The sequence below is a fragment of the Eleutherodactylus coqui genome, chromosome 8 (assembly GCF_035609145.1).
Source record: "Eleutherodactylus coqui strain aEleCoq1 chromosome 8, aEleCoq1.hap1, whole genome shotgun sequence".
In the NCBI taxonomy this organism is placed as follows: Eukaryota; Metazoa; Chordata; class Amphibia; order Anura; family Eleutherodactylidae; genus Eleutherodactylus; species Eleutherodactylus coqui.
This window is the reverse complement of record NC_089844.1, coordinates 39,438,405-39,463,108: the sequence shown is the minus strand read 5'-3', so window position 1 is coordinate 39,463,108 and position 24,704 is coordinate 39,438,405. Positions and strand designations below refer to the sequence as shown.

Genomic DNA, 24,704 nt, shown 5'->3' with positions numbered 1-24,704 from the left:
TTGAGTTTCGGGCGGGAACTCCCCCATATAAAAGAGGACATAAGAGAGTCCATGGTCCTAAAAAACTTTATCGGGACTGGCATTGAGGTATGTTGTAGGGTGTAGAGGCATTTGGGCAGGACAATCATTTTAATTAAGTTGACTCGACCTGCCACTGATAATGGTAGCGATCCCCAAACCCGGAATTTGGACCTAAATAAATCTACCAGGGGGTACACATTCAGGTCTAGAGCCCGGCCTACGAAGTTAGTGATCCGAATACCTAAATATTTAAAATCATTAACAATCTGGAGGCCGCAATAGAGGTCCATGGGCTTCAAAGGGCTCCGCTCCGACACTGGCATTAGGGCCGATTTGGACCAATTAATGTGTAATCCTGAGTAGGATCCAAAATTGTTAATGATATCCATGGCCCGGGGCAGGGAGTCTATCGGGTTGGACATGAATAACATTAAGTCATCTGCATACAGCGCCACGCGGTCCTCCCTATCCCCTATCACAATCCCCCTGTACGTTGGGCTCGTTCGGTGCATGAGAGCCAATGGCTCCACTGCTAGGGCGAAGAGGAGTGGGGAGAGGGGGCACCCCTGTCTCGTGCCTCTACGTAAAGGGAAATATGTGGAGCAGGACCCGTTCACCGATACTGCGGCCAAGGGAGTTCTGTACATTAGAGAGACCCATCGGATAAATCCATCTCCGAACCCGAATCTCTTCAGGACCTGGAGAAGAAATGGCCACTCGATAGAGTCGAAGGCTTTGGTGGCATCTAGGGAGGCCAGGGCCCACTCCATCTCCCCGGCTGAGCCGATCTGAGTTACTACCTGGACCCGCCGTAGGTTGTCACTTGTAGATTTACCCGGCATAAACCCGGTTTGGTCGGGATGTATTAGGTCCAGGATGACGGTGTTAAGTTGTCTGGCCAACATCTTAGTTAGAAGCTTATAATCTGAGTTTAACAGGGAGATGGGCCTGTATGAGCCACAGTTTAGAGCGCCCTTTCCTGGTTTTAGACTGACTATTGTGGCCTCATAAAAGGAGGGGGGCAGGGAACCATTGTTATATGCTGCGTTGTATGCGTCCAGTAGTGTGGGAAGAAGGGTCTCTTGGTATTTGGAATATACCTCGATCGGCAGGCCATCGGGTTCTGGGGCCTTGCCGCTAGACATTTCCGCGAGGGCCTCTGTCCATTCCGTCAGTGTAAACGGGGCATCTATCAGAGTCTGCTGGTTGGGAGTAAGCACCGGAAAATTAATACCCGAGAGATAGTCTACTAGTTCTTGTTGGGTGGCCTGTAATTTGGTTTCGTACAACTCGCTGTAATATCGCTGAAACCGCTCCCCTATTGTTTTCTTTTCGTGCAGGATCTCTCCGGTTTCGGATCTGATACGAAGTATCGCTGGGGATGCAGAATTTTGGTGCACCAAGTGTGCTAGCAGACTACTGGATTGGTTGCCGAGTTCATAGAAACGCTGCTTTGCAAAAAAGGATGCTCTACGGGCTTTCTCTTGTAGAAATATTAAATATTGCCTTCCCTGCCCCAGCCATCGTTCCCTATTTTCGTCCGACGGGTCTGTCACGTACGCTGTCTCCAGTCGCACGTACTGGGATGCAATTTCTTGTTCAAGTAGGGAAGATTCCCTCTTGATGTATGAAATAGTGGATTTTAAGGCGCCCCGTAAAAAGGCTTTCATTGTCTCCCACACCATTACTGGGTCAGCCTCTGGTGATCTATTCGTGACAGGGCATTCCTTCCGGCGGAGTGACACGAAAACTCACGCACTGATGGGTACCGGGCTCTCCAGACGTCTCTCCAACCAACCTCTTGCATAAATTGGGCCAGGGGAGATGGAGGAGCCCGAGCCAGGGGGGCGTGTAGTGTACTGAACCTATCAAGCTGGGGGTCCAGGACCATATTTAGGTCGCCCATACACAGGATGGAAGCGTTAGGATACTGGGTGGCAAATTGGGCCGCCTGGTGGAGAATTGCAATATTGGCTGGTGGGGGGAGATAAATTTCTATAAGTACATAAGGGAGGGATTCTATCCACGCCTGTATGAAAATGAATCTACCTTCTGGGTCTCTGACAGTGCGCCCTGGCTCCCATCTAAGTCGCTTATGGATCAAAATTGACACCCCTCTGGAGTAGGATGTGTGTGTAGAATGTAGGGCCCATTGGACCCGTACCATCTGCAGTAGCCTTGTTTTTTCTGGGATCAGGTGCGTCTCTTGGAGACATACAATGTGTGGGTTGTGGCCTCTAATGTACGAGAAAACCATAGATCGCTTCCCAGGGGTTCCCAACCCGCGTACGTTCCAGGAAAATACCGTTATATTAGCCATTGACATAAAAGGTGCTATCCGTGTATAGGAGAACTCCCCGTTTCGGGGTGGGTATGCCCTGCGTATGGCGCTCTGTCAGACTCCTCTGTATTTTAGTCTGCCTCTGTATCTCTCGATTGTAACTTATGGTAACTCTGTGCGATGTTCTGTAGAGACGTGTCCATGTTTATATTTGTAATTGTGATAGTAATGGCTTGCATGAACACTAACTTAATAACCCTTAACTTAACCATGAACTTATATGTGGTAACGGGGTTGACTGTGCACCTAAGCTACGGTGACTAATGCGGGCACAGTCAGACAGACCAAGTCTGTCTCTTGAGCTCGAGGTCCCCATTCGTTCAATTATTTATGGTTTGTCTGCCCAACTGAGTAACTATATATTCGTTCTGGGCGACAGGAATATTATAACCGAGGTTCAACTGCTCCCGACCGCCCTCCCCCCACCGACCGATAGGACAGGTATGTAGAGAGGATGGGAGGTGGAGTAGGGGAGGGTGATTAGAGAAAGGGAGAGGAAGCAAGCAGCGAACAGCATAAACAGTTACGCAGCATGGGATTCTCTGCCGCATGGAACCACGGCTGGCGGTCAACATTGTTCTGGCGATTTACTGCTGCATAAGTGTTCGTCGGGGGATCACTGACGTCTAGGCGATCTTGGTATACGGCTGAGCCATTCTTCGGCCTCTTCCGGAGTGGAAAAGAAGGAGGTGCGCTCGTTATGGACCACACTTAGTCGGGCTGGATATACCATGGAATACGGTATGGATGCGTCCCTCAATCTACGCTTGACAGCCACGAAGGTCGCTCTAGTTTTCTGGAGAGCTGCGGAAAAGTCCGGAAAAATAGAGATATTTGCGTTCTGGTACTGGAGAACTTGCTTGCGTCTTGCTGCTTGAAGGGCGATGTCCTTGTCTTTACTGCTGAGGAGTCTTGCTAACATTGGTCTTGGAGGTGCGCGGTGGGGGTGGGGGTGTGGGGGGGGCAGGAACCCTGTGAGCTCTTTCTATCGCGAAGGCTGTGGAGAAGTTGGCATCCGGCAGGAGCTCCTTCAGCCATGATTCCATAAACGAACAGGGGTCATGGCCCTCTGCTCGTTCTGGCAGGCCCAGGATTCGGAGGTTGTTTCTGCGTAGCCTATTCTCTAGGTCGTCCGCTCGTTGCGCCCAGGCGTTTGCTGCCTTGTCTAGTTCTGCGAGTTTACCCGGCACAGGAGCAGCAGCGTCCTCCAGTTGGGATATACGCGTTTCCACCTCTCCGACTCGTCCTCTGAGATTATGCATGTCCTGCCTCAGTAGACCCACATCAATTTTGACCTCCTCTATCTTTCCCGTCAAGGATGTGGTGCTGGAGTGTATGGCCTCCAGGAGTTGGGCTGCAACTTGCTGCAGTGTGGGTTCCTGCTCTTCAGCAGGGGAAGAGACAGAACTAGGGGTTTTAGTGGATTCTCTGTCTGGACTGGGAGTTCGTCGTGAGGTGCCGCTATAACTTGTTTTACAACGCTGCAATATCCCCCCTCCCCATCCTTAATTTTCCATTGGCATCCAGTGCTTATGACCTGTAGGCTCTGCTGTTTTACTGGTCGGGCATGCTCGGCGCCTTCAAAATCAGTAATGATAGTTTGTACAGTCAAGAATGTACCCTCATCAGTAACTGGCAGTGGGGCATTGTGGGAGATGTAGTTTTTGCTCCCGGACAGCCATTGTAATGATGTGGAAATCTGAAGGTGGCTAGAAAGCAGCGGTGGCGCCGGTCAGCCAGTCTACTGGAGTTCAGTTTTGATTTAGATGGCTGTGCGGAATAATGGCAGCAAGTGGAAACATTGGGTCAATTTCTCAAAATGTCCCTAATCTCTGGGATACACCTTTAACTGACACAACACACTTGGGTTCCCCAGGATCCTCCACAGCCGGGTATGTCCATCTGATGTGAAGATGGAGTAGTGTGATTCTCACTCCATAGAACATTCTTCCATTACTCAACTGTCCAATGACAACGCTCCTTGTACCACTATAGACGGGCCGATGCATTGCACTTTGTGATGGACGGCTCATGTGCAGCGGCATCGCCCGTATATCCAATAGCATGCAGTTTCCTTACGAGCTATGGCTGACACCTCCAAGGCTCTGCATCTGATGTAGCATGGTCTAGGACACGTGGCATGCCAATAAGACACAATCTATTTTGCTGATACAGGGGTCCGCATACCTTTGATAGGATAATGTATATCGTTCTTCCCTTTTACCTTCCTCTATACTGCCGGGTTTCTTAAAGTGGCAACATCTTATATACATAACAGGTAGTTATGACTCCGCCTATTTTACGAGCATTATTAAATAACAATATGCCACTTTTTGTTTTCAGCTTGCACAAGACATAGGTTATTGCTATATAATACTGTTACTAAATGTGGTTAACTGGAAAGCTGAGCTGTATGAGACGTAACCAGAAAACACCTTTCTAGGTATCCTGTTCATTCTTGTATCTTGCTTCTTTTTCAGCTTATTCATCCTCCTGAGTGTCCGAGACAGTTTGATGTGAATATTTTCCCCTTTAAGTCTCTCAGGTCTTTGGAGGTGAGAATAAATAATCATTTTACATTTCTATCAGTGGCTGATAAGGAAATAGTAATGGTGTAGTACCTCTAACAATCTGATGGTGGCGTCATGAGCTGTATTTTTTTCATGGACTGATAAAGTGTGGTTTGTTTCCCCACCCCATCCCACCCTGTTAGGTAAAACCTAGTGTTGTCAATCCAAGCACTTGTTTCTAGCACAGAGAGAAAAAATTGCCACTGGTTTCTCTACAGTGCAGTGTGGGCATCACATGGTACAGAATGTCTGATAGTCTGGCACATGTGGTCCCATTTATTCTGTATTAAAGGAATGTGTAGATTATTAGGTATTTTATGCACAAAACGTTTAATTACCAAATAAGCTTCTTTATGCTGAATGATCCTCTGTCCAGCAGTCCAGATTTTCTGCTCGTCCGGCATCTACCTGATTCTGCATATCTCCAAATCTCCTGAAAGGACATATATAAAATGCTAACTTCCTGCAGCCACCACTAGGGGGAGCTTACTGTATACAGTGTTACTATTGAGCGCTGACTATGACTTCTGCCTCCTTCTCTCACAGTTGCGATGTCTCCCTCCACACTGTTTGCGGGGCCTGCGATTTGTCTATTCCCAGCTCGAAGTTCTCATCTGTTCCCGATGCGTCTCCAGCCTGGAGGTGAGTGGGAGGTCTGTCTGACAGTAAGTGACTCTTGTGCTCCAGTTATTGTCACACAATTGGAACAAAGCCTTGGTTTGACCGTGCCGTGTGAACACAACCTTAAAGTGTTTTCCCACTAAAATATGTTACCCCTCTGAGGGCTTGAAGTTGGTTATTTCTGGCAGTCCCATTGAAGTGAATGGAGCAGCGCTGCACATGGAGACAGCTGCTCAGCTCGCCTATGGATGCTCTCAATAGTTGTTCTCGGGATCAGTGGGCGTCCGAGCAGTCATACTCCCATCAATCACTAAATTATACCTTAGCGATGCTCGTTAATGAAACCCAAAGGACCTTTTCATAGATTCTGTTCTAATAATTTATGCCTGTTAGATTGTAAGCTCTTGGAACAAGGCTTTTTTTTTTTTTTTTTTTTTTAAATCGATGCACGAAGGTTATGCACAATATTGATGCCAGCTGTGGAATGGGACTACAGCGGAGTTGAAACTTTCTATTATCATTTGTGTCTGTCACTCTCAGGGTGCATGCGGCGTGGGAGATGTTGTGTCTGAAGAAAAAACTAGAAAGGAATTAAAGTGACCCTCCGGGCCTGGAAAAACAAAGATGGCCGCACCGCTTATCTGGCTACCTGATGCACACTGTTAGTAAATATCGATAGTCTAAGACCCTACGTGCTGCTCACATGGGCAACACTAATCAAAGCAGGTGTAGTGTCATGGACTAATGTACAGTGTGCATCAGGCAGTCGGAGAAGTGCTGCAGCCGTCTGTTCCTTCAGGCCTGAAGGGTCTTTTTAAAAAATGGATTGGAGTCCTAATAGGCTATGTGATGGAGTGCTGGCTGCACAAGCGCACTGCTGCACCATTTTCAATGAGACTGCGGAGATAGCTGAGTGGTAAGCTTTCTGGTATCTTAATTGGCCGGTGAGCCGTTCATTCTGGTACCGCTGCACGGGAGAGAAGTGATCCCGCACGGACAGGCAGAGAGGGACACGGCACCGCCTTTCTTCTTCATGACGGCCTGGCACTCGGGTGAGACCTCCCCCACTGATCAGCAGGTTGTGAAGAGGGAATAACTTGTCATCCCAGTACAATCCCTTTTTAAAGAAATCTCTGAACTGCTGCTAACAGTAGATCAGGCAAGATGGCCGACCCGATAGTGATGTATGTAAAATAAAAAAAATCTACAATCGGGAAATAAAAACAATTTTAAACAATCTGATTTTAATTAGTAAAACAATATTTAACCCCTTAACGACCGCCCCATCGGGAAACTATGTCCTCAGTAAGTGGCCTTTAATCCTAGAGGACGTAGTTTTATGCATCCTTTTTGGATTGATGCCCACTGGCCTGAGGACGTGACAGCTCCATGCTGTTGGTGCCCGCAGGTAGCCGACAGCATGGAGCTGTCATCCCAGGATGCGGGCAGTCTGCCCCCCCCCCCCCCCCCCGGCGTTGTGATCGGCGCTATGCAATGGATAGCGCCGATCGCAAAAAAGTAAATAAAACAGTATAAAAAAAGTAGTAATTCAGCTTCTATGATGGATCGGATCCATCACGGCAGCTGAAAATACTCACACGGCTTGTTGGCGGTGTCCCCCGGAGATCTGGTCCTCCCGGACCCGCCGGCGGCCTTCTGCGCATGCGCGCCAGACGATGACGTCACGCGCACGTGCAGAAGCCCGGGTGCCCCCGGCAAATTTAAAATCTCCTGGCTCCCGACTCCTAAAGGTAGTCGGGAACCAGGAGGTGTTCCCATTGGATAGCGGTGATCGCGAAAAAGTTGAAAAAGAAAAGTCAAGTTTCACCTCCCCTCATGGATCGGATCCATGAGGGGAGGTCAAAATACTCACCCCCAGTCCCCTGTGATGTCCCGGGACCCGAAATCCCAGTCTGCGCATGCGCGCCCGATGATTGACATCGGGCGCGTGCACAGAGGGGCTTGAGCCCCGGGTAATTCAAAATTGATCTGCTCCTGGCTGCCATGTGTAGCCAAGAGCAGAGGGATGTCACTGGGGACATGATGACAGTGATCATGTAAAGTAAAAAGTGCAAAAAGTAAAAAAAAATAAATAAAAAAAGGGGTAAAAAGTAAAAAAAAAAGTTTGAAAAAGTTAAAAAAAGCTTGCGTTTCATCTCCCCCCACGGATCATATCCGTGAGGGAGGATGAAATGACGTACCTAAGGCCCGCAGATTTATCCGCGGACCTCACCCCAGCTTCTGCGCACGCGCCCGTCGCCAATATGGCAGGCGCATGCGCAAAAGCCGTGGTAATTTAAAATCTCCCTGCTCCTGGCTACAAAACTTAGCCGAGAGCCTGGAGACTTCACGGGGGGCCGCGGTGAGTGGTTCCTGATCATGTGTTCGCCGTTATCAAATGGATAATGGCGATCACGTAAAAGTTTAAAAAAAAGGGAAGGTTCATCTCCCCTCACCGATGCGATCGGTGAGAGGAGATAAAACTTTTTACCGGAGGCCTCCGTATTTGCACCACGATGCGATCTTCTTCCGTGAACTCTCCCGTATTCTGCGCATGCGACCGCCGGCAAAACACCGGACACATGCGCAGGAGTCGGGGAGCCCAGGAAACTTAAAATCTCCTTGCTCTCGGCGACCGTTGGTCGCTGAGAGCCTGGAGCAGTGACGGGTGGCCTCATTGAGCGGTCCCCGGTCACGTGAAAAAGAGGTAGCGATCTACCTTTGGCCGGTCTCACATGACCGGATAGGAATTACGGATTCCGCATGCGTCTGATCCGCGGTAATACGCAGATCAATCGTATCAAAATGGGGTCATTTGTGGGGGTTATTTATCGTTTTGGACGCTCAATGGCTCTATAAGTGGGCAATGGGGCCTGGAATTTATTCCGTTGTACCCTAAAATCCAACGGGTGCTCCTTCCATTATAGGCCTAGCCATGTGTCCTGTAAGTAGATTAGGGCCACAATGGGTATGTTTCTGAACATGGGACAAACAGTGGTATCCATTTTGGGGTGAAAGTCTTCATTCCTATGTGCGCTGTACAAAAAAAACAGTTTTTAAATTGATACAACTGCCAAAAAAATGAAAATTGTAATTTTTTTCCTACTGCTTTGCTTAGATTTATTCACAAATTGTAGGGTAAAAATACACAGTACACCCCTAGATAAATTCGTTAGGGGGTCTATTTTTCAAAATGGGATCATTTGTGGGGGTTCTCTGTCGTTTTGGCCGCTCAAGGGCTCTACAAGTGGGCAATGGGGCCTAAATCACCTTCATGCTAAATTTCTGTTCTGAAAGCCACCGACTACTCCTTTCATTTTGGGCCCCGTTGTGCATCCAGACAAAAGATTAGGGCCACAATGGGTATGCCTCTGAACACGGGAGAAACGGGGGTATCCATTTTGGGGTGTAAATCCTCATTTTCATGGGCTCTATAGGAAAAAATTTTTTCCTTTTGCTTGGCTTGAGTTCATTCAAAAACTGTGGGGTCAAAATGGGCAGTACACCCCTAGATAAATTCGTTAAGGGGTCTAGTTTTCAAAATGGGGTCACTTGTGGGGGTTCTCCTTGGTTTTGGCCACTCAAGAGCTCTACAAAAGTGCTATGGGGCCTAAAACGCCTTCAAGCAAAATTTATGTTCTGAAAGACACCGACTGCTCCTTTCATTTTGGCTCCCGTTGTGCATCCAGACATAAGATTAGGGCCACAATGGGTATGTTTCTGAACACGGGAGAAACAGGGGTATCCATTTTGGGGTGTAAATCCTCATTTTCATGGGCTCTATAGGAAAAAAATATGTCTTTAAAATGACATCTTTGCAAAAATATGAAATTTTATTTTTTCTCCCCTAAATTGAACTAATTCCTGAAAAAAACTGGTGGGGTCAAAATACTCATGACACCCGTCAGTGAATACATTAAAGGGTGTAGTTTTTAAAATGGGGTCATTTGTGGGGTGGTATCTATCATTCTGACACTTATGAGCCTTTGCAAACTTGGCTTGGTGCAGGAAAACAAAGCGCTCCTCAAAATGCTGAAAAGTAATGTTAAATTTGTACGTCCTGTAAATGGTTAAAAAAAACACAAGTTTTTCAAGTGTGCATTCAGAATAAAGTAAACAGATGGAAATGCATATCTTATCAAAAATTTGTACAGTATGTTTGGACATATTTGAGATTACGGTTGAAAATGTGAAAAACTGACACTTTTTTCAAAATCTTTCCAATATTGGTACTTTTAATAAATATACACAAATTATATCGGTCTCTTTTTACAACCAAAATGAAGTACAACATGTGGCGAAAAAACAAGGTTCATTCTAGGTAATTACCCTGCATGTGACCCCCCCCCCCCCCCCCTCCTTATGTCGGGGCTACAGATGCATAACATGTATGTGACACGTTTTCCTGCAGGAAGTCATCTCTCTTTGTGGCGGGGACCTGAGAGCCGCTTTGCCTTGGCTGGAACTTCATACTCTGGATTTCAGCTACAACACCATCCACGGATTGGACCAGTCCCTGGTGAGTGCTGCTGGGGGGCATATATTGGGGTTGTGACTGTATCCTCATTCTGCTTCTTCACCAAAATACTAATGACCACCTGTCCATCCATGAGTGATCACAGGACGGTGACGTCACAGGTCCTTCATCCAGAGTGAGTTACGTGCTCCGCCCCTGATCACATGACGGTGACATCATCACAGTCATAATTGCACTTTTTTTTGGGAGGGGGGATGTTAGTAATGTCCTCTGGCGAACATGGAGAGGGGGGAGGGGAGCAGCCTGATCCCACGTCTCTGGCTTTCTAGTACTACTAGTAACAAATGGTGTGTGAGCCCACTGAGAGGGCTCCAAGTGCCCCCTCCAGCACTCCTACCGTAGGTTCGCCACCACTGCTATAGACCTGTAGCAGAATCTGGGACTACATATCTGGGACAAAAAAGTATATTGTGTAACATTTCTGTGTGATTGAATGAGTTGACAAAAATGGTGTAAACTGCACCAAACCTATAGCTTACATAATATAATTTTATTTGTATCGCGCCGATGTATTCCGCAGCGCGGGAGCACAAACCATACGACGGTTACAGATGGTAGTCAGCGGGGTGGAGCCGGAGGTATAAGGGCAGGAGGTGACGCATGGGAGAACATCTAATATATTTGGTGCAACATTTAGTAAGCTGTTGCAGCTCTTCTATACCCAACTGATATATACTGGGGACCGGATCCTTTTGATTGTACGTTCACACAAACTGGAAATGCTGTAGATTTTTCACTGCAAAATTCGCAGCATTTCCACATCAATAAACACCATTGATGCAGAGTTTAAGCTGATTCAGCTGATCTCAGTCTGCATGTAACAGGACTCCTCATCTCCGAATACTGATTACTCAGCGCAGGCACGCTGACACCCGGCAACGCTATTTGAGCTCCGTCTCCACTGGTCAGGTGATGTGGAAGTAGGCTGCTTGTCACCGAGGCAAAGATGGCAGCGCTCAGGCATTGCGGGGTGACGGTGCGCCCGCACTGAGCGCTTGGTATTCGGAGTTCTGTTCTGCGCAGGCTGAAATCGGATGCTGATCACCAGCTGAATCAGTCAGTCCGCAGTAACAGTGTAGACTTTCATGCGTCTTTTGATGTGAGTTTTCTGCTGAGGAAAATCCGTCGCATTTCCTTTACGTGTGAATGTACCTTCTTCAAAATGGTGAATGTAGACCTAATCCGAATGAGGATGGGAGTTTGGGTCAGTAGACCTGTAATATGAACGAGTGTCCTGACCCAATCACAGGAGCCTAAATCCCCGTGAGACTGGCCTTGACCCCACAGAGGATTGTCTGGGCTGGATACAATTGTAGCAAACTACGGTATCGGCTGTGACCCGTATTGGGTTCTGAAAGGCTTTTCATTCACTGACAGCTAGCAGATCTTTAATCGTGATAAGGAGGAGATGTGTGGACCTCGTTGAGTCTGTTTTCTTTCCTTCAGGAACTATTGAACAGCCTGAGGATCCTTGACCTGAGCCATAATCTCATCACAGACTGCGCCTCCTATCTGAAGGTACGACCTTCACCCCGGGTGGTGTGTGCCCTCGGGGGGTCGACGACCGTCTTATTGGCTGCTCCTATTTGCACTCCTCACTTATCTCCTTTACTGTTGTAGGTTCTCTCGGAGCTCCAGTATCTGAACCTTGGCTACAACTTCCTATCGTCGGTTCCAGAGCTGAGTGTCCAGTCGTCGGCGCAGCTCCACACGCTCATCCTCAGACACAACCAGCTGGCCAGCACTAGCGGTCAGTCCGGATGGATCCCTGCGTGCGGCTGCCATACGGCGCTGCGTTTATAGTTAAGTCATTTCTTTTTTTTCTCGCCGTAGGACTGGAACATCTGTACAACCTGCAGCACTTGGACTTGGCCTACAATCTTCTGGTGGAGCACTCGCAGCTTACAGGACTGGTGCAGCTGAAAAAACTTAGGAAGGTAGGAAGTGTTCATTTAGAACCTGGTGCCTTAGTAGTATACGGGCCCGCGTAGAACATGGCGCCGTAGTAGTATACGGGCCCGCGTAGAGCCTGGCGCCGTAGTAGTATACACAGGGAGGTTGGTTTTCCTACTACCGCTGGCCTTCAGGGGGCCGAACACATTAGGTGAATGTTGGCCCAACTCTCCAATCATCTAATGTCCTTGGGAGCCTCCCGAATATTGCCCCAACGGCAGATGATTTTGGTGGTAATAGGAGGGTCAGGCATATTGAGTTTTAATGTCCGTTCCTTTTAGTTCTCAGGGAAATTAAAGAGGTTTTCTGAGTTCTTTATTTTATATGGTTTGGGTCCCTTGTGTAGCAGGGGAGCGATGTAGGTGCTGTGTAAGTCACGTGTTAGGGGAGGTGATGGGGAGCTTCTGAAGTTGGTATGTGGCACAAAATCCCATGTGAGAACCCGCGCATGTGACTTTGAAAAGAATCAGGTTTTCATGCTGCACGCCAACGTAAGCGGGGGTACCACTGGATCGCGGGAGCGGGCGAGTATAAACATTACATCACCCGTCACCTTTCCGTAACGGCACCATATAGTTAGGACAGGTTTGTTTTAACCACTTAAAGAGTTTTCTGCTGACAATCTCTGCCAGTCAAAATTTTTAATATTTTTTTACATAGTTATGCGATATAAAATATTTATTTAGTTTTTTTTCCCTTTTTTTTTTTTATTTTTTTTACTTTTTTTGCGGGATGTCCTGTAGTTTCTATTAGTGCCATTCTAGATTCTAGAGTACATATGACTTCTTGATTACATTTTTCATGGAGATGGAGTGAGCAAAAAAGCGCAATTCTGTGGTGTTTTTAATTTTTTTTTTTTAATGACGTTTAACTTTTCCTTACTTTTTGATAGATCAGACTTTTGTGGACCCAGTGATGGCAAATATATATTTTTTTATTTCCTTTTTTTATTATACATACGGCAAAAGGGTTTTTAAACTTTTTTATTACCTTACTTTTTTATAACTGTTTTTTAAAACTGTCTTTCTTTTTTTTCCCCTATATTGTTATTGTTAATATATATATATATATATATATATATATATATATTTATTTACTTACTTACTTACTTACTTACTTACTTACTTAATTTACTTATTTACTTATTTACTTATTTACTTATTTACTTATTTACTTATTTACTTATTGTTAGTCCCCATAGGGAACATGAACCTGTGATTGTTTGATCCCTCCTGCAGCATGGCTTGATAAGCAATGTACAATGGCAGACATGGGGAGGTTTCAGAAGGCCCACAACTGCCATAGCAACCGGACAGCACCCCTCGATCTCATGTTCGACATTTAAAGGGCTAACCGCCACAGTCAGCGGGAGTGCTGATTGCCGCTGTTGCAGGCAGTTGTCCGCTATACGAAACAGCCGGCACAGCATTCTATAAAGCTGTATCTGCTCCATATATCCCCTCCATAAACCCCCCCCAAACCTCCATGACGTCACTGTAGGTCATGGAGCGTAAGGTATAGGTCCTCAAGATTTAAAGACTGGATAACCCCTCTAACACTCTGTGATTGAAGGGACTTTATATAAGGAAATGACATAAACTGCACAATTAGGCTACCAGGATTTGCTTGTAGGACCATGAAGACACGCAGATTTGCATAGAAGCCGTATTCCCTAAACATTAAGGGCTCATGCCCAGGGCCGTGAGGGGCTCCGCAAGCGGAATGCCACAGCGGAGTCCGTCACGGCGCCCCCCTTCCCAAAGACCCCATACTTGCCTCCGGATCCGCTGTGTAGCTCCCACATGACACTGCCGGCACGCATGCGCAGTCGGTCAAGAGAATCGTAGTACCGCACTTGGCCATCTTTGTCAGTCCCAGAGAGATAAATGAAGCTGCTGGACCGCTGCCCCAGTCGTGGGGGGCCTGGGATTATGGTTCTCATGATCTGTTGGGGTCCCAGTTGTCAGACCACCACCGACCAGACTCTTCTTCCCTATCCTTGGATCAACCCATTTAAAGGGACCAGTAGAAGCCATGTGCAGTGAGCTTTTGTCCGCCGTGTCCGTATACTGAGCCGTGTCTGTATTTGCAGCTCTTCCTGCAGGGGAACCCCATGTATTTCCATAAAGACTATCATGTGTTGGTCGCCCAGCATCTGTCCCCTAAGGTCTTGGACAAGGTGAGTAGTGGCTTAGGGGTCATCCATCATCTTGCAGGACACTACAGGTTTTACACTCCTTACCTCTGTTTCGTGTTGTCAGGTATTACTGGACGGGAAGCCGCTGTCTGGACTGGAGACGATGGTGAGATGAGCTGTCTATTAGATGTATGAAGTGTTACATATATCCTAGTTTTCACACCTACTGTCAGTGACTCCAACTTGGCTGTATAGTCTGTAGTCAAAAATGTCACCCCTATTTATCAGGCTGCTGGTGTGTCCCCCATACTTTACACTGCAGCTCTCCCTGTTCATTTTACAAGTCCAGCGGGATCACCATTACATTGAAAGCTCACTTTCATGATCTCTGTACCCAGCATGTCACATTGTATTGCTAGGGTTTAAAGGGATAAGGCCTCAATAGTTGACCAGTGGTGGTCCACCACTCGGAGATCCCTGCTGATCTGAACCTTGGTGCAACTGAGCTGGAAGTCTGCACTGGAGTTGGAGCTGGAAGTGTAATAAAAGGCTTGGGAGCAAAGCTTTCTAATATACTATGGGATCTGACCCCAATATGGGCATCTGGCATGGCTGCACAGACAGAGGGGCTTCTAGAGCGTTGGACCCCTGCCCATCAACTATTAATGACCTATTCTGAAGGGTAGGTCAACCAGTACAGGATACTTTAAAGGGGTTTTCTGGGCATGTCCACATGGGACATATGTTCTGCATCGTTACATGTAGACTTGTCAAGGATTTCATCACTTCAATCCAGGAGGTGAAATCTGCAATGAAAATCTGCTGCAAAAATTGTCACTCTGAGGGTTTAGCATGCTGCGGACTGGCGGTCCCGGGCTTCATACTGACAGATCGTAGGGGGTCTGTGATGCAGTCAGGTCATTAGACCCGCAGTTGGGCCGGGACTTGCAGACGTAACAAGGGCATACAAGTGCGCCTTTATTACTCTTGTGCGAATCTTATCTAAACCGTGTGAGCTCCATTACCTGATGATCTTCTCCCCCTGACAGAGCGCCCCCGTGTTCAGAGAGAAGGTCGTTGTCCCTCAGCCGTGTAATTCGGCAACAGAAAGTTCCTGCACCGGGGATCTGACCGACAGCTGCTCCGCTCCCGAGAAGGCCAAAAGAATATCGCGCAAGAGATCCAAGGTGGGGGCCATGTATACAACATCACAAACATCTGAGGGCTTTATAACATCCCAACTGATTGTAAAGTACATTTAACCCCTTAGAAGCACAGCTTATTTAGATCCAAAGGAAGCAAAGGTTTTTGGGACATTTTCATCTCCTCTTTTTTTAAAAGCCATAACTTTATGTATCCGTCAACGTGGCCGTATGAGGACTTGTATTTGTGTGGCGATCTGTAGTTTTTACTGGCACTTTTTTTTTTTTTTTTTTTTTTTTTTGGGGTACCTTTTAATGTGTTGTATGACTTTATATAAATAATTTGGAGGGCAAGGAGTAAAAACACAAACTATGTCATTGTTGTTTTTTTTCTTTTTTTCAACAGCTTTAATCATGCAGCATAAGTGGGACAATTTTTATTTTTAATATTGTTTAGGCTTTTCCACTTATGCACAATAACCCTTCTGTTTTGTTTTTGTGTTTTTTTTGCTTTTTTGCATCACTGCATTCAAACTCCTTCCCCCCCCCCCATGGACAGCTCTGTGACAGGTTCACCTCAAAAGTGAACAAAAAAGCTTTTTTTTTTTCTTTTTAAACTTTTGCTTTTTGTTCAGGATAAAGTGTGTTTTATTATATAAGTCGTTATAGGGGATAGTGCGCAAAATAACTAATTATATATTTCCATTCTTTTTACGGTTTTGTTTTACTTTTTTTTTTTTCCTTTCCTTATATCCCTGCAGGCAACTTGATCCTGTGATCCTATGATCGCTATATGACATTGCAGTACATCTGTAATGTATTATCGCTAGTAATAACTATATAAAAGAATGAAGTCGGCCGACCCCTTTTAAGCTCTACAAACCTAAAAAAAACAAAACGTAACTCCTGGAGGAAATTAACACCATCTTATTTACTTCATTTTTGCAGGTTAAGGTCCGCAAAGCGAGCATCTCTGAGCGCAGCGACAGTGAATGTGAGCAACGGGGCCAAGCAAACGGTCAGTACAAAGTGCATAGACTAGAGGACAGATTCTCGCTCCTCATCTGATCATAGATATGAACGTTATTAAACGCCCCCCCCTCTCCTCCCAGCAGTTTTGGACAAGTTCCAATTGTTCTGCAGGAAGAGAACATTACACTTTTGGACAAACAGAGCTCATTTTATCTTAATCGGCTGTAGCTCCGGTTATATTAGGGCTGTAAACCGGCTTAGTGTCATTTTAAAGTGAAGATTTGTGGCTTTAAAATTACACCAAAAGCCTGTTCATAGCCCTTACAGAACGGAGATACAGCCGTTTGAAGTTGAGTTAGAATACTGAATTTACTGCTGTCCTCCTTAGTGTGCAGAGAAGAGAAAAGGTAAGAGGAGACCTGCAGCAGCTGAGATGATTTTTATTCATGTTATTTCCCCCCCCCCCCCCCCCCCCTCCTCAATATCAGAGAGCATATTTGCTCTCTGACTGTCACAGGGTTTTTCCCCCAAAAAGATGTGAAATAATGAGGACTTGCTCATCTAATTGCTCCTGCTGCTGACTGCGGCATATAAATGTCTTTACTGAAAAATTAATTTAAAATCCTTTTTTTTTTTTTTTTTGTTTTTTTTTTTGCCATGTCATTGGGTGACACAGAAGGACCTTGGGGTATAGCTGCTACCAATAGGAGGTGGGCACAAGAGTTAGTCCTTTCTACCCGCTATACCCCTTCTGCAGGTACTGAGCTCAATCCGTTTTAGCTTTGTGTCTGTAGGAGGCAGACCTACCTGCTTGCAGGTCTTTTCTGTTCTTGTTTTTAGTTTGTTTGCCTCTTTTTCCTCTAGATGGGAATCGGGGAGAACTTAACTTTCCTGATTATGCTCAGATGGGGAGGGCAACCACTGTTGTATCAGACACACTGTTACTTCCTCCTTCAAGAAGAAAAAGTGGAACAGAGCAGCTCAAACTGCTCTGCTTTCTGATGGCCATGGGTGGGGGGGGGGTTGGGGGGGGGGGGGGAGGATTAGGTAAGGATGGTGCAATCACCCCTCACCTGCCAAACTCTCAACATGTTCACATTCTCTGTGCTCCTTTGGTGCATTTTTCAGAGCCCTGGATGCCTTGGATCAGGTAGCCCTACTTCTCTTACCCTTCTCTCCATGAGATCCCTTCCATAAGGTTTGGTGGGTGGTTTGCCTCAGTTACTACCCATCAGTTCCTTGCCACCTCCGGGTTTTTTTTCGACCTCCCTTGGCCAAATGCTGTGCTATCGCTGACCACCGCTGAAGATACTCACTCCCGTGCTACCAGCGTTTCGCCAGGAGTCCCCTTACCTGACACTATCTTTTATCTGGTCGGGTGGAGGGGACTCTTGATCCCCAACACTTCCCCTCCTCTGGCGCCTCCTAGCAATGCTCTACCAACCTCTGCCTCCGTGGTTCATGGATGACATCCCCATACACCGCCTGCATTTTGGGCTCATTGGTGTCGGCCTGAGTCTAGTAATCCTGCTTTCTAGTTTGCGTCATTTGCATAATGCTTACTACCAAAGCAACCAATCAAGCAAAAACTGCTGTAGATATGTCAGAGACAACCTACCCTTAGAATAAGGTGGAATAAGTCCTACGCTACAATTCTCTTGGCCTTCTCCATCCAAGTCCCGACATCTACAGTGAAGAACAGAGCAGCCCAGAGATGGGTCCTGCTTTCCTTAAGAAAATCAGGGTGGAAGGTCACTTTCTCCATTAGTTCAACCATAATCTTGATTCCTTTATTTTTTTATTTATTTATTTATTTATTTTTGCTGGTAGCAAAGGAAGAATTTTTTGCTCTTACTCTTCTCACCAGTTCTTTAGTCTTTTGAAGGTCAGATTCTGTCTCTTCAGCTCCTACAGTGATCAGATATCCTCGCCAAGCATGGTTCATTTGGTAACGATTGCCTGCTACTCTACTCTTTCTTGTGTATTTTGCATTTCATCTGTTTGCATCGGTACGTTCATTTCTGCATCATCCTACTCCAAGCTGAACTGCTATCTCCCTCTGCTTAAATCCTGCTTGCTGCTTGCTTGCTGTGACTTGTGTATTTTGCATTTCATCTGTTTGCATCGGTAAATGAAACTTTACTTTTAGTCATTTCTGCCATCCACCTCCCCCAAATGGCATCTTTCACCCATCCTTGCTGAGATGCTTTCCTTATCTAAGGAGAGCAATAAATTTCACCCCCCCCCCCCCCCCTTTTGGTCATTAGGTTTGCAATGCTAAAGTCAGCTGGCCAGTCAATTGGAACCTGATTAGCCACTCCCAGCTGTTTCCTAGTCATACCTTAAACTTTCACTATAATATCAGTGTAAGAATGGCTGCCACGCGACTATAATGCTGTATGAAGTATGCTGTAGAAAGTATGAGACAGTTTGACCATGGCAGTTCGCCAGGGTAGGAGACAGGTAGGCCACAAACTCTGCCTAAATACTTTACACTTCAAAGCTATCGCTAATGCTGTCACCTCTGTTCTCATTCTTGCTCTCAGTTTCAGAACTTCTTTCCAGTGCCAACCTCTGGGGCACTCTATACACATTAGCCCCTCTCTCCTGTCCTCGCCTATGCACCGCTCTCATGCACTCTTTACCTTCTTGCTTAGCCTCAAACCCCCTCATGTCACTAACAAAAATAACAGTCATCCTCATAAATCTCCTAACCATCTGCTAACCCTCTCTATCCTGCTGCTACTAGCTGCTGGGGATATCTCTCCCAATCCTGGCCCACCCTCCACTGCTCCTAGCTATCACCCCCTACCTGACTCACTAAGAAAATCCCCAAGCCCAACTGCTAGCCCATGCATAGCCTCCCCTGACTCCTTTAAATGTGCCCTCTGGAACTGCCAGTCAGCAGGTAATAAACTCCCCACCATCCACAACTTTTTTACTGCTAAATCTTTAAACCTGCTCGCTCTCACAGAAACGTGGATACAGCAGTCTGACACGGCCTCCCTGCTGCACTGTCTTACAATGGCCTGCAGTTCTCCCATACCCCGAGACCAGATGACAGGCGTGGCGGAGGAGTAGGTGCTCTTCTTTCCCCGAAATGCACCTACCAGGTCATCCCCCCTGTACCCTCACTCACTTTTCCATTATTTGAAGTACATATGCTACGGCTTTTCCGCCCGCTGTCCATGCGAGTAGCAGTTATCTACCGCCCCCCAGGTGCTCCTCGCCTGTTTTTGGACCACTTTGCTGCCTGGCTCCCCCACTTCCTATCCTGTGAAATTCCAACCCCCATCTTAGGTGATTTTAACATCCCCACTAATGACCCCAACTCCCCATCTGCCTCTAAGCTTCTTTTGCTCACCTCCTCCCTTGGTCTCTCTCAACTCACAGCCTCTCCCACTCACAGGGATGGCAACACTCTTGATCTGGTATTCCTCTGTCTCTGCTCTGTTTCCAACTTCACTAACTCCCCTCTCCCGCTCTCGGATCATAACTTCCTCTCTTTCTCTGTCACGCTCCCTACCATCTCTCCAGACCCACCTACCTACAGTACCTACAGGAACCTTAAGGCCATTCACACCCAGGACTTTGCTGAGTCCCTACAGTCCTCTCTGTCCCCCATCTCTCTCCTCTCCTGCCCCAACCTGGCTGCCGCTCACTACAACACCGCTCTCAAACATGCCCTGGATGTAGCGGCGCCCCCCAGAACCCGAGCCATTCGATGTAGAACGCGGCAACCCTGGCTCACACCTCAAACGCGCTTCATCCGGTGGTGCTCTAGAAGTGCTGAACGGCTGTGGAGGAAATCGCAAACGTCCGCAGACTTCCTCCACTACAAATTCATGCTCAGAACCTACAACCTCGCCCTCCACCATGCCAAACAAGTCTACTTCACCTCTCTAGTCTCCTCATTATCGCACAACCCTAAACGGCTCTTTGATACTTTTCACTCCCTTCTCAGCCCAAAACCGCAGCCCCCAGTGACGGATCTCAGTGCTGAAGAGTTGACTGCTTACTTCAAAAAGAAAATAGACGACATCCGTCAGAAAATAACTTCCCAATCCCAGACTAGCCCTGACCCTCGTCTTGTCAGCACTGCATCTAGCTCCTGCTCACTGTCTGTTCTCAGACCAGCGACAGAGGAAGAAGTCTCCAAATTGCTCTTCTTTGCTCGCCCCACCACCTGCGCTAGCGACCCTCTCCCCTCACACCTCCTCCGTTCCTTCTCCCCAGTGGTCATCTCTCATCTCACCACTATATTCAACCTCTCTCTGACCTCTGGCATCTTTCCCTCTTCTTTCAAACACGCCATCATATCCCCACTGCTAAAGAAACCGACTCTGGACGCGACTGATGCTGCCAACTACCGACCCATCTCAAACCTCCTCTTCATCTCCAAACTACTAGAACACCTGGTTTACTCCCGCCTTGTAAGCTATTTATCAGAGAACTCTCTCCTAGACCCCTACCATCTGGCTTCCGACCTCAACACTCGACAGAAACTGCCCTTACTAGGGTATCCAATGACCTACTGACAGCCAAATCGAGGGGCGATTACTCCCTACTGATCCTCCTCGACCTTTCTGCAGCGTTTGACACTGTTGACCACAAACTCCTCCTCAGTATGCTACGCTCCATTGGCCTGAAGGACACTGCCCTCTCCTGGTTCTCCTCTTGCCTATCTGACCGCTCTTTCAGTGTCTCCTTTGCTGGCTCTACCTCCCCTCCTCTTCCCCTTGCTGTTGGGGTCCCCCAGGGCTCGGTCCTTGGCCCCCTTCTCTTCTCTATCTACACAGCCCCTATTGGACAAACCATCAGGAGTTTTGGCCTCCAATACCACCTGTACGCTGATGACACCCAGCTATACACCTCTGCCCGTGACATCTCTGCACCCTTCCTCCAAAACATCACTAACTGTCTGTCCGCTGTCTCTAACACCATGTCCTCTCTCTACCTAAAACTAAACCTCTCTAAAACTGACTTCCTGGTATTTCCACCCTCCACTAAGCAGCCTCATCCTGACATCTCCATCTCAGTGTGTGGCGCCACCATAACTCCTAGACAACATGCCTGCTGCCTTGGGGTCATATTTGACTCTGATCTCTCTTTTGCCCCCTACATCCAATCTCTGGCCCGAACATGTCAGCTGCACCTCAAGAACATCGCAAGAATCCGCTCTTTTCTCACTGTGGAGACGTTAAAAACGCTTATTGTCGCCCTCATCCACTCCCGGCTCGATTACTGCAACTCGTTGCTGATCGGCCTTCCCTGCACCAGACTCTACCCTCTCCAGTCCATCCTGAATGCGGCAGCCAGGCTCATCTTCCTGTCCAGCCGCTACTCGGACGCCTCTGTCCTGTGCCGGTCACTGCACTGGCTGCCCGTTAAATACAGAATTCAATTCAAACTCGCTACCTTCATCCACAAAGCCCTCCACAGTGCAGCGCCCCCCTATATCGCCTCCCTCATCTCAATCCATCAACCAGCCCGGGCTCTCCGCTCTGCTAATGAAACCAGACTGAGTGCCCCTTTCATTCAAACTTCTCATTCCCGCCTCCAAGACTTCTCCAGAGCAGCACCGGTCCTCTGGAATGCACTACCAAAGGCTACCCGAGCAATCCAGGACTCGCAGAACTTCAGGCGTGCTCTAAAAACGCACCTCTTCAGGGAGGCATACCGCATTCCCTAAACAAACCTCTCTGTACTCCGCCTGATAACATGCTACCTGACCTACTGACTGCAATCCCTGCTAGCCATCATAAACCGCTCCTGCGGTCATACCGTTTCTGCCGTCACACGGCTAAATGTCTGACCATTGTCTATGTGTAGAGCATCGCTCACTCTCCACCTCGCCATACAGTGCACATCTCCAGCCCCTTTACCCTCTGTATCACCCCATTACTTGTAGTATGTAAGCTCGTTGGAGCAGGACCCTCACCCCTATTGTTTCCATCAACTGATTACTATATGTAACCGTGAATCTGTAATGTTTGTATTTTGTCTTTCTGTATTCCCCCCTGTCTATGTAAGTGCTGCGGAATATGTTGGCGCTATACAAATAAAGTTTATTATTATTATTTCTTGTGACCTCATTCGGGTCCTGAAGCTTTGGAGGCCCAACGGGGTACTAGAGCCTCCAAAGCTCTCCTAACCCAGGATAATCTACCCCTTCCTCTCTCCCACCCTAAGCTAGATTCATCTTCCAGTCCACTATCCATAGCTTATTTTTGCCGCCTTTTGCCCCATTCCTTGGGTACTGCTCTGGAATGTCCCGAAGGTCTTGCTGTGTCCCCCAATGACACGAACGAGAAAACTAGAATTTTTTTCCTTTCGTTTCCGTAAAATCTATTTCTTATCACATTCCTTGGGGAGGACGGCACCCACCCAGTTGTTTAAACAATGCTAGCTCTGTTAGTTTTCACCACAAGAATCCTCAATCTTCCCGGACTTTTAGCTGCTTCTGTTTTTTTTTTAAATGGGTCTGTTGATTGACTTCTTGTGTTCTTACTTTGATCTTTCCTATTGCTCGATCTGAGCTCAGTGCCTGCAGGACAGATGTAGTTGGTAGGAGGGTCTAACTCTTTTCTGCTTGATATCCACCTCCTCGTGGTAGCAGATATTTACCCCAAGGTCTTGCTGTGTCGAAAGTGACGAGAAGTGGGTTTATGGGAAGTAAAAAAAAAAAAAATCCTGCTTTCCCCTTAAACAAGGTTTTTTTAGTATTGAGGAAATGAAAAAAAAAAACCAATAGAAAGCCTACACACAGTTATCACATTACCCATCAGCCCGTAATAAAAAATATTACATTTATCTAGATTAAAAAATTTCATTAAAGAACAAATGAAAAATAATCTACAATCGTTGCTTTCTAATCTTCTCGCTTTGAAATCACACATGCCTTAAAACGGTACCAATAAAAACTACAAGTTGTCCCACAATAAACAAGCCCTCCTAAAGCTCTGCTGACTGAGGGGGAAAAAATGCTCCAGTCCTGGAATATGGCGTCACAGAAAGCATATGGAATAAATCCTCCCACAGTGCCACCTACTGAAAGGCAGCATTCCTTCTAGTCAAATGGGACTTTTTATACAAGTCTTGTTACAATGACTGGGAATCAAAAGCAAAGCCAGACTCCATGTACATACAGCTGTTTCCGGGTTATTGCCCATCATCAGTGTACAGTAGGAGTCCCTTATTTGCATATTACCCAGAGGAGCGTGCATGGCCATTTGAGTCTCCTCACTTAGTTTATAGTATATAGTTGGTCTCCCTAAGGAGAAAAGAGCGTTTCTGACCCCCGTCCCAGGCCTCTCGCTAGCAAAAGCCAGACTCCTACTGTACACTGATGATGGGCAATAACCCGGAAACAGCTGTATGTACATGGAGTCTGGCTTTGCTTTTGATTCCCAGTCATTGTAACAAGACTTGTATAAAAAGTCCCACTTTGACTTGAAGGAATGCTGCCTTCCAATAGGTGGCACTGTGGAGGATTTATTCCATCTCCCTTATTTGCATATTACCCAGAGGAGCGTGCGTGGCCATTTGAGTCTCCTCACTTAGTTTATAGTATATAGTTGCTCTCCCTAAGGAGAAAAGAGCGTTTCTGACATAAAGCATAGTCACAAAAATAAAGTGTTTAATATTGTACGAAAGTGCTAAAACTTCACACCTTTATGAATGCGGTGTCATAACCATAATGACTCGGAGGTGGAAGGTCACATGATATTTATACCACCGTGTGAATGCCATAGAAAGAAATGGTGCAAACAATGGGGAAATGTCTTCATTGCCCGGCAGAAGTAGTTATCCAATACATTAAATGTATCCGACATTGGTTCCTATAAAGACTAGACTTCGTCCCGCAGAATACATTGATGACACAATAAGTTATGACCGCCGGGACACAGGATTGGATTTGTCTCATGTCAATCACTTTGGTGTAGAACTCAGGTGAACTTTTTTTGTTAGTGTAGCTGTAGGGCCCCTTGTATTTTGCAGGATGAGCTCTTTTTTGTAGAGGAACAAATTTCGGATACATATAATGTATTGAATAACTTTTTCTTTTATCTTTTTTGCTCGGGGCAATAAAAAAAAGCCTCATTTAAACCACAGTTTTTTTTGGGGGGGAAAAAGAATGTATACCATATATACTCCAGTATAAGCCGAGTTTTTACAGCACATTTTTTTTTGCTTAAAAAGCCCCCTTCGGCTTATACTCGAGTGAGGTAAAAAAAAACCAATACTCACCTCCCAGCCTGCATCTTTAACCCCGGCGCGATGGTCTCCCCGGCGGTGCGGCAAGCTGCTTGAGAATTCTCCCTGCTGTCATCTCCCTGCTCGGCTTTGAATTCCCCCGCCATCAGCGCTGTGTAGGTAAGAGCTGTGATTGGATCGAGCGCCAGGTAAT

The 24,704-nt window shown here is 46.8% G+C and overlaps 1 protein-coding gene across 3 annotated transcripts in view; it reads left to right on the top strand.

Annotated features, from left to right (window-relative positions):
- Positions 1-24,704, top strand: part of STK11IP (serine/threonine kinase 11 interacting protein) — a 68,566-nt gene that overhangs the window by 9,848 nt on the left and 34,014 nt on the right. For all 3 annotated transcript variants that reach the window (XM_066575537.1, XM_066575536.1, XM_066575538.1), the window contains 10 exons: positions 4,843-4,917; positions 5,479-5,574; positions 9,965-10,072; positions 11,537-11,608; positions 11,711-11,840; positions 11,924-12,027; positions 14,136-14,222; positions 14,305-14,346; positions 15,230-15,367; positions 16,271-16,340. In XM_066575537.1, the coding sequence (XP_066431634.1) occupies positions 4,843-4,917; positions 5,479-5,574; positions 9,965-10,072; positions 11,537-11,608; positions 11,711-11,840; positions 11,924-12,027; positions 14,136-14,222; positions 14,305-14,346; positions 15,230-15,367; positions 16,271-16,340 (922 nt within the window). The remainder of the gene's footprint in view (positions 1-4,842; positions 4,918-5,478; positions 5,575-9,964; positions 10,073-11,536; positions 11,609-11,710; positions 11,841-11,923; positions 12,028-14,135; positions 14,223-14,304; positions 14,347-15,229; positions 15,368-16,270; positions 16,341-24,704) is intronic.